The 9,116-nt window shown below is 53.5% G+C and overlaps 1 protein-coding gene across 3 annotated transcripts; it reads left to right on the forward strand.

Annotated features, from left to right (window-relative positions):
- The first annotated feature begins 1,137 nt into the window (after positions 1–1,137).
- Positions 1,138–9,069, forward strand: LOC306644428 (fumarylacetoacetate hydrolase domain-containing protein 2). 3 transcript variants are annotated; one of them, XM_079111381.1, is made up of 8 exons: positions 1,139–1,293; positions 3,547–3,797; positions 4,900–5,116; positions 6,830–6,889; positions 7,143–7,305; positions 8,459–8,567; positions 8,679–8,766; positions 8,895–9,069. In XM_079111381.1, exons 2-8 carry the CDS (start codon positions 3,553–3,555, stop codon positions 8,955–8,957), a joined length of 945 nt encoding a protein of 314 aa, XP_078967507.1. In that variant the 5' UTR covers positions 1,139–1,293; positions 3,547–3,552; the 3' UTR covers positions 8,958–9,069. The 3 variants fall into 3 exon arrangements, with proteins under 3 accessions (XP_078967509.1, XP_078967507.1, XP_078967508.1); XM_079111382.1 differs by having other exon boundaries at positions 1,157–1,396; XM_079111383.1 differs by lacking the exons at positions 8,459–8,567; positions 8,679–8,766; positions 8,895–9,069 and adding an exon at positions 7,838–8,450 and having other exon boundaries at positions 1,138–1,293.
- Positions 9,070–9,116: the final 47 nt, after the last annotated feature.

Raw genomic sequence — 9,116 nt, forward strand, 5'->3', positions numbered from 1 at the left:
GATTCGTTTGTCACCAAATCCTGTTGTGTTCCTTCCTCTCCCTCAATCCACACCTGTGGCTTCCAGGAATGTTCTTGGGGTCAGTCCTCAGGAAGTTATCAGCTGCAGAATGACTCCGAGGGTCGGTGGTGAAGAATAATCCTTCCAGATAAACTTTGAGCACTATATGTGGCTGTCTAGAGAGAGAGAGATGGCCCTAGATAGGGATTGGTTTTGGTTCACATGTAGTTGCTAGTGGTTTGGCTGGATGGTCAAGGGCTTGGAAGACAGAGGAGAGTCATCCAGGGCTGTGGGTTCTTCCTCCTAACCATCCCTGAACACTCACCATCTCCACCCAACACCAAATCCCAATCGCTCTCATCTGCACCACTCCTAGGCACCTTTCCTGGGAGTGGCTCAATCTTCCGGAAGTTTGGTCATGGCACACTGAGGAGCTTCCAGTGATGGCCTGTGCACTTAGATAAGGTTCAGCCTCTTTCATGGGACAAGTCTAGCCCTTGACAATCCATCTGGTCTTTGATTATTTTGGAGCCTCTTGCCCAGGGCATCTCCTGGCCTGGGGAGCTGAGTTGCAACCGTCTCATGAAACGGCCTCTCCATTGGAACGTTCTCTGCGCTGCAGGCTAAGTTCACTCTCCCACTAGCTCGCCCTGCACCCGGAACAGGGCGCATGGGTGGAAATGGCTGGCCTTGGGGTCTGGGAACCCCGCTCCGCTACTCATTCCGCCTGGGTCCTCGGGCAGAACACTTTCAGCCTTGGGGTCCCCATGAGTAAATCAGGTAACGCCCCTTCCACCCTTCCTCGGTATGTCCATCAAGACAAAAATATCCGTCCACCGGCGCGCTAGGGTAGGCCGCCCACGCCGTTTTGCCCAACGATCAGAACGGTCACTGCCCGGCCGCAGGGCCTGGCCGGGCGGAGGCCCACGAGGCGGCCGGAAAGAGCGGCCCCGAAAGCGCTGGGTCGCCCTGAGAGTGCGCATCCCTTTAAAAGTCCGGCCTACGCGCCTCGACGCCCCGAGGCCGGAAGGAACGTTCCTCCGGAGTCCCGCGCACGGGCGCTGGACCCCCACCCTGCGCGACGGACCCGCCCTGCGCGACTCAGCTTCCGGGAAGAACCAGGCGCTTTCTATTGGCCGTCGCTCCGTGACGTCACCTGTGCGCGTCTGTTTTGGGAAGTCCACTACAGGTGTAGTGCGGGCTGGCGGGTCTGCTGGTTCCTGCGGCCTTTGACCTGCAGCGGGCCCTAACTCCAAGCTCAGGGCACCGGGCGGGATCCGCAGCCGCGCCCAGGTAGGTTGGGTCTGGGCCAGACCGAGAGGGCGTCTCCCGCAGAGGGCCGGTTAGACCTGGTCGCTGGTCGCTTCCTACGACACGGACGGCGGGGCCCACCGTGGTGAGCGCCTACCCACTGCCTCTATAGAGCTGGGGATCTAGGAAAGTGAGGGACCGACTTCGATTCCAGGCGAGCAGACGGTGAGACTGCCAAGCTTGAGCGGTTTCCACCTCCGGTTGCAAGCCTGTTTGCTCAAGGACTCTTTGGCAGACTTGGCGTGAGCTCGGGCTCTGAGGCATGACGGTTACTGCAAAAGCATCGGGGTCACCTTGGCAGGTGACTTTACTTCATTACGCCTCAGTGCCTCCTTTTGTAGAATCGGGCGTCCTACCCCAGGAGATTGTTGTGAGGGTGAAACTAACGTGCATGTGCCTCTCACGTGGGAAGAGCAAAGTCTGGGGGGCAGGGGTTATCAAAGAGGAGCAGATACTTAGGCCTTTCTCTGAGGCAGCAGGCCACTGGGCGCCCATAGGCATGACCGATGGCAGATAGGGCTGATGACAGGTCCTCTGGAGACTCTTCTGTTGAAAATGGTGCCCTGGGAGGTGTGCAAGGGTTTACTTGCACAACACTCGACTTCAGTGTCACCTGGGCATGAATTCCAATATGAGCTCTTTTTCTTAACTGTGTGACCCTTGGACATTGGACACATTCCTTAACCTCTCTAAACCCTAGCTTTGCCCTGTGTAAAATGGGGCTAATGGTGCCTACCATCCACAGTTGTCAAGAGAATTAAATGAGACATTTAGGTGGAACATTTGATGTAGTATCTTGTGTTTAATGGGAGCCCTTAGTATTATTTGGGCGTGTAGGATTTCCGAGTGCATGCATTTTGACTGGAATAGCCTTTTGACAGTGGCATGGTTGGTGTTTGTGTAAGAAAACAGGGAAAGAGACATAAAGCCCCTGGTTTTCTAGCTGAACCTGGAGGCTAGCACAGTGGGGACCTAAGTCTAATGAGTCTTTAACTGGACAGGGTAGATGGACTTAAGTGGGTGAGGACCAAGAGTTTGGGGGCTGAGAGAGCTATCTGCACATTTTTCAGCGTCATGTACTACTTTTAAAAGCAAGACACCATGCAGGAGAGGGACAGTGTGGTAAGGGTAGAGACCCTGCTTAGATTAAGAACAAAATAAAGAGAATGGGAGGGGCTAGGAATGTAGCTTAGGGGTAGACACTTGCCTACCATGTGTGAAGCCCTGTGTTCAATTCTCAGTGCTAGGGGAAAAAAATTGTGTTTTTTTTTGTTTGTTTGTTTGTTTTTTGGTTGTTTGTTTTTTTTTGTTGTTGTTTTGTTTTTGTTTTTGTTTTTTGAGAGAGAGAGCATGGGGTTTGTCTTTAAGTGGAGCTGAAATTCAAACTGGTACCCGAACTGTGTTGATGTTTTCTAGATGATCTGAGGAGGGAAGGCACAGCCATCTATCCCAGGGTTGACAGTCACTAGTCTCTCCCGCAAAGGGAGATTAAGCCCTTCTGTCATATGTTCCTTAAAGTCATCAAGAGCCTTCTCTATGGTAGGCACAGAGCCCGACTCCATAAACTCAGTAGCAAAGCCCTACTTTTTCGAGACAGCAGAGCACTGCTGGTCTGCAGCAGCCCCCAGCGGTGGAAACCGATGGCTACTAAAGAGGCAGGTGGGGGCTGCTGCGGAAGTCGGGCAGCCTGGCCTGCACGTGTGAGCACTAAGAAGCATTTCAAGTTGAAGAGCACAGAATCAAGTTAGCATTCAAGGAACCACATGAGGCCAGTGTTGGCAGGGGCTGCCGCTCTCCTTCCTAGTCCTACTCAGTTTACGGCACTTCCTCAACAGCTGGAGAAAGGCCGAGGCCCTGACCATCTCCATAGTAACAGGCTCAGTAGCTTGTTTTTTCAGTTCCCACCTGTCCGCCTGCAAACCGGATGACTGGGCCGAGTTTGTGGGACCTGCATTTGTTTCCCCAGTGCCCACAGCAGTGCCAGGCACATCGTAAACTTTCAAAACACAGTGGTTGAAGGAACACTGGGATCCCTGGGACTAGCCCAGAGCCTGCCACGAAGGGGTCACTCGCTCCCCGCAAGTTTTCACCGTATGAAATACAGCAGGTGAAACGACATAAACAGCACTGCCATGTCGTGAGCCAGGAGTGGTGGGTGGGGCAGAGGGACTTGGGAATCCTGATGATGGTTCTGAAATGCTGTCTTCCGGGGCCCCTGATTTTTTCCCTCCGTAGGCTCTGATGCTGGTCGCTGCCAGGAGGAGGTTGCTCACAGCCCTGCTGCAGGCTCGGAAGCAGCCCTTGCAGCCCTCCAGAGACATGAGACTGGTGCAGTTCCAGGCACCCCATCTGGCGGGGCCTCACCTGGGCCTGGAGGCAGGAAATGGTGGGGGGGTCATTGACCTCAACGCATTTGACCCCACACTCCCCGAGACGATGGTACAGTTCCTGGAGCAGGGAGAGGCAACCTTGTCAGTGGCAAGAAGGTAAGTCAGCTGGCAGCATCACCCTGCGCCACTGCCTGTCCCTTCCTGCCTCCACACACTCCACCTGGGAAACAGCCAGCAGGTGGCCCTTCCCTGCGGGAGCAAGGCAACTCCACTTTTCTTTCTTCACCTTTTCACTTAGTTAAGAACCTTAGAAACCTTATATAGCAACATCCCCAGTTTGCAGAGGAGAAAACTGAAGCCCAGGGAGGTGATTCTCTCCCAAGGCCACACATGAGTGGTACAGCCAGGACTCGACCTCATCTACTGCCTTCACCAGCAGATTAAGTCCTACTTGCCTGAGGAGTCTGGGACCAAGGGTTCTAAGAGGGAGGCATCTGGGGAAGAGGGGATCAAAAAGATTTTCTCCGAGATCATTGTTTCCTGAGCTGGGCTACGGGAGTGAGGCATTCTGAAGCCAGGAGCTCTGTGAAGTCTGCCTCAAGGATCTATGACCCACAAATTAAAACCACCTGAAGACATTTTCACCTACTGACGGCAAAAATAGGAATGCTTGACAGCACACGGCATTGGTGACAGCATACTCCAATCCTGTCATTTTCTCCACAGATTGGAGACAGCATCCCAGCCCCTCACTAGGGAATCGTGTGCACCTCTGAAGTGCAGTTGTATGCAGCCATCAAGTGGGGGACAGGGGGACGAACAAAACTATTTGTTGTGGTGTAGGGATCTTCAAAAAATTGTGTGTGTGTGTGTGTGTAAGTGGCATGTAGTACACTGCTTTGCATGCAGAAGGGTGAGAGGAAAGATCATTAAAGAGTTGCTCTTAAGGACTACTCAGGACATAGAGGATGTCTCCAAGGAGGGACAGGGCATGACTGAAACGGGTCAATGAGACCTTGCCCTGTATTCCCATTTGTGCCTTTTGAATTCTCCTGCATGGACATTTATGACCTGATAGGGAGAAGAAACAAACACTGAATAAACCCAGTGCTCAGAGCACTCTCTGAGCTCAGGACACCGACTGATGGCTGACAGAGCTAGAAAATACGTCTTAAAAAGCAGTCATCTCCCTGGTTGCCCCCAATCCTGGGACAGGCCAGGATCACCAGCCAGCCCCTTTCCTGCTTGGTCTCTACAGAGCCCTGACAGCCCAGTTGCCTGTCCTTCCACGGTCAGAGGTGACCCTTCTGGCCCCAGTCACGCGTCCAGACAAGGTGGTGTGTGTGGGCTTGAATTATGTGGACCACTGCAAAGAACAGAACGTGCCTGTGCCCAAGGAACCCATCATCTTCAGCAAGTTTGCCAGCTCCATCGTGGGGCCCTATGATGCGGTGGTCCTCCCTCCGGAGAGCCAGGTCAGTGCCTCCCTACCACCTTCCTGGGTCACTTTCTGTGCCATCACAAGGGCACATTCAGCTTGTAGGAATTATGTCACTTGATAATGCATGGAGCAGAAACTACAGGGGATAATACTGGCTGTGGGAGGTTGGGAATGCCATCTTTTCCTGATTGTAAATATTAAAACTAGAAAACTACTAAAATATAGGTAACGAAAAATTTAAGTCACCATATTCCTGCTGTCCAGGGCTTTGGTACCCGTGTTGGTTGTGTACCTCCCGCTGTCATTGCGTTCCTGTGTATGTTTACACTGTACACATACGTACATTTTACCTAAGACTCCATCAAGGACACTTTTTCATACTGTTAAATAGTCTCCTTGGCATATTTTAGGTTACCATGTAGTTTTCTCTTGTACCAGTGGCCATAATTTCCTCACTGATCACCTACTGTTGGGCTTGTTTGCAACTTTGGGATTTTTTTTTTTTTTTTTTTTTTTTGTACTGGGAATCAAACTTGGGCATTTTACCACTGAGCCACATCCCCCTTCGTTTTATTTTGAGAGAGGGTCTTGCTAAATTGCCCAGGCTGGCCTTGAGCCTGCAATTCTCCTGCCTCAGCCTCCTGAGTTGCTGGCATTACAGGTGTGGGCCACTGTGCCCAACTCGTGGCACTTTTCCAAGAATCCTGTCAGGTTTTCTCGTGGTACATCCCACATTCTAGTTCCATCTTGTTTTCTTCATTAAGTGCTTTCTGGAAGTCTACACAGGAACTGTGACTTCTTGTCAGGAGGCTCGTGTGAGGTGGTCCAGTGTGACCCCTTGGCTTCGTTTTCGTTCACCAGCTCTCTCCTGTGAAATGCGCTTTCCTTGTTGTAGTTAATAAGTGACCTGCGGGTGGCAGTGTGGGTTGAGTGGCTCTCCCGGGGTCCTGGGGTCCTTACCTGCTTCACCCTTACACGTGGTTCTGTGACGCCTTCCACCATCACTCGCTGGTGTTCTCTGAGGCAAAGCTGCCCCCGCCCTCATCATCGGGGTGGGTCCTGCTCCCTGGCTCAGACGTTCTGGACGACCTCAGCTGGGCAGGGCGCTGTATTGGTTCCCATGTCCCTCACTGAGCACCCCCTTGCTCATGCCTGCATGGAGTCCGCTGTGCTCACACCAGCCATAGAAACAGCGCCGACTCAGAAGGCTGGATCCTTTGTAGTTGCAGTTTGCTAATTGGGAACCAGGTGGAGCATTTGTTCCTGTTTGTAACTGTTACTCCTTTTTGTGAATTGCTCATTGAAGCTCTTTGCGCAAATGCTGACCTTTTCTTGTTATCACTGAAGTGAGTTAAAACCTTATAACATTTAGAACAAGCTGGCCTTACCTGTGGCCAGCTATTATTACTTGATATCCTTTGCTGCAGGCATCAAGGGTGTCTCAGCTCAGTCCTCCAAAGTCATAGCTCTTGAGTCACATTGGGGAGCTGTACCTGGGGCCAGCGGTGCTGCCTCCACTGCTGGAGCCTCCATCGGTCCATGAGGCAGTTCTTCCCTGGCATTCCCTGGCTCTGGTTTGTGGGGACTGTATATGTGGACTGGCAGCCAAAGCCCACTGTCAGGGGCCTGGGCCTGAGGCCCTGTGCACAGCCTCTTGGCTTGGGAACAGGCCCAAGGCCACTGCAGCCAGAGCGGACTATCGTACTGGTTCCCACCACCTCCTCACTGCTTCTCTCCCACTCTACAGGAGGTGGACTGGGAAGTGGAGCTGGCCGTGGTCATTGGAAAGAAAGGCAAGCACATCAAGGTGAGGTGGAAGAGGGGGCTCTCAGGCCAGACTCAGAGCAGAGGCCCTAGCTTCTGTCCCTGCTGATGCTGACCATACTCCCCAAGACAAGGGTGCCTGCATCCCTAGTACTGGGACATGGTCAGCTCCTACCTGCTGGCTGACACTGCCTTACCTACCACCTAACTTGGGATGATTGCTCTGAGATCCTTTGTTTCAGGGGTTGGTGTCACCTGTGATGTAACCTATCTGGCCGAATCCCCTGCCCCCTTAGGCCACAGATGCCATGGCTCACGTGGCTGGCTTCACTGTGGCTCATGATGTGAGTGCTCGGGACTGGCAAATGAGGCGCAATGGGAAGCAGTGGTTGCTGGGAAAAACCTTCGACACCTTCTGCCCCCTGGGCCCTGCCCTGGTTACCAAGGACAGTATAGCAGGTGGGTCCCTGGTCTTTGTACTTGGGGCTGACCCCAGCGTCAGGAGAAAGCAGCGCTCCACGGAGTGCAGGTGCAGCCACGTGTGAGCCCGTCTCCCTGGCTGCTCCACAGGGCACATGCACACCTTCAACTGAAGTCCCCGCAGGCGTCCTTCCTGGGCCCCCAGTGGGACCACAAGTGTAGTGCTTGTGAAACCACATTCATAAAGTGAATCACAAATAGCCCTGCAGTAATGGTGGGCCAGGCTTCCTCTAGCTCCCCATCTGGACCAGAAGCAAAGCTGGCCCTTCAGCATGTGATAAAGCCTGGTTAGCTGGGCCTGGTGGTGCACTCCTGTAATCCTAGAGATTCAGCAGGCCAAGGCAGGAGGATTGCAAGTTTGAGACCAACCTCAGCAATTTGGCAAGGCCCTAAGGACTCTGCAAGACCCTGACTTGAAATAAAACCAAAAAGGTGCCGGGGCTGTGCTCAGTGGTTAAGCAACCCTGGGTTTAATCCCTGGTGCTAAAAGCAGCCTGTTCATTTTCCACAGTGAGGGAGAGGCAGGCGCCCCAACTGGACCTCAGCCAGCCACTGCGTACGCAGAGCAACACCAGCCACAGGCAGGAAGGACAGGGAGCGCCAGCAGGGTGGCATGGCCACATGGGCGAGCACACCCAGGGCAGCAGAACCTTGCAGCACCCATGCAGAATCCTCAGTAAAGCTAAACTGTTCCAGCTGCTCTGCCTGAGTGTGCAGAACAGCCACCAAGAAAGATACCAATGTGGGCTGGCCAGGACACTATGAGGGCAGGTCAGCCAGCATCAGGTGACAGCAACATGGGGCTTTACTGTACCTGCTGGAGCCATCACCCTGATGTTTTGTAGATGCTCAGACATTTTTATAACTGCAGTTGTCGGCCTCTGCTGTGGACAGATGTCCATTTAAGGAAAAAAAAACACCCAGCCACTTTCTCCCCCATTCCTTCACTCACCCAGGGGCTGCTGCCGGGCGCCTGGAGGTGGTGGGGATGCAGAGGAGCCACGTGCGCACAGGAAGCCTCGGAGTAGGGTACCAAGCCAGGCAACAGGACCCTTTCACCTGCAGGCTGAAGCCTCCCTGCAGTTTCATCCTTGCAGATGTGGGAGATCGACCTCATGGACTCTCATTTCAGATCCACACAACCTAAGGATCTGCTGCCGCGTGAATGGGGAGCTGGTCCAGAGCAGCAACACCAACCAGATGGTGTTCAAGACAGAGGAGTTGATAGCCTGGGTCTCCCAGTAAGTGGGTGGGGCCTCCCTCTGCACACCTGGAAGCTTAGCAGAGCCCTCTATCCCTGGATGTGGCTACCTTGGCCCTTGGTCTCACCTGGCTCTTTTGCTTTGCCCTAGGTTTGTCACTCTGTACCCAGGGGATATCTTCCTCACCGGGACCCCCCCAGGTGTCGGTGTGTTCAGGAAGCCACCCGTCTTTCTCAAGGTGGGTTAGCTAGAGGAGGAGAGGGGGCAAGGGCTGAGAAGGCCTGGCAGGGTTGGCACCGACTTGGGAACTGCAGGCTGTGGAGGTGTGTGTGCCAGGGCTGAACGCCTGGTGACCTGCTGTTGCAGAAGGGGGATGAAGTCCAGTGTGAGATTGAAGAACTGGGCAGCATTGTCAACAAGGTGGTGTGACGGCTTCCTCAAAGCTCCAGCTAAGGTGTGCCACGTGGCCCAGTGCTGCTCTTCTAGGTGGGAGAAAGGAAGGTGGAGCTCTCCATAATAAACTCACCAAGGCAAAGCTTAACTCAGTTTCTGCTTCTGTCGTCTGTTTGGGCTTTTATCAGGGCAAGA

This window comes from Sciurus vulgaris (assembly GCF_902686455.1).
Source record: "Sciurus vulgaris genome assembly, chromosome: 14".
Lineage (NCBI taxonomy): Eukaryota > Metazoa > Chordata > Mammalia > Rodentia > Sciuridae > Sciurus > Sciurus vulgaris.

Bases quoted from the DNA above. Each gene is read 5' to 3' on its own strand.
- LOC306644428 (XM_079111381.1), top strand. From the start codon at position 3,553: ATGCTGGTCGCTGCCAGGAGGAGGTTGCTCACAGCCCTGCTGCAGGCT. The intron at 5,117-6,829 runs GTCAGTGCCTCC...CCCACTCTACAG, and splicing joins TCCTCCCTCCGGAGAGCCAG to GAGGTGGACTGGGAAGTGGA. The intron at 8,767-8,894 runs GTGGGTTAGCTA...CTGCTGTTGCAG, and splicing joins AGCCACCCGTCTTTCTCAAG to AAGGGGGATGAAGTCCAGTG.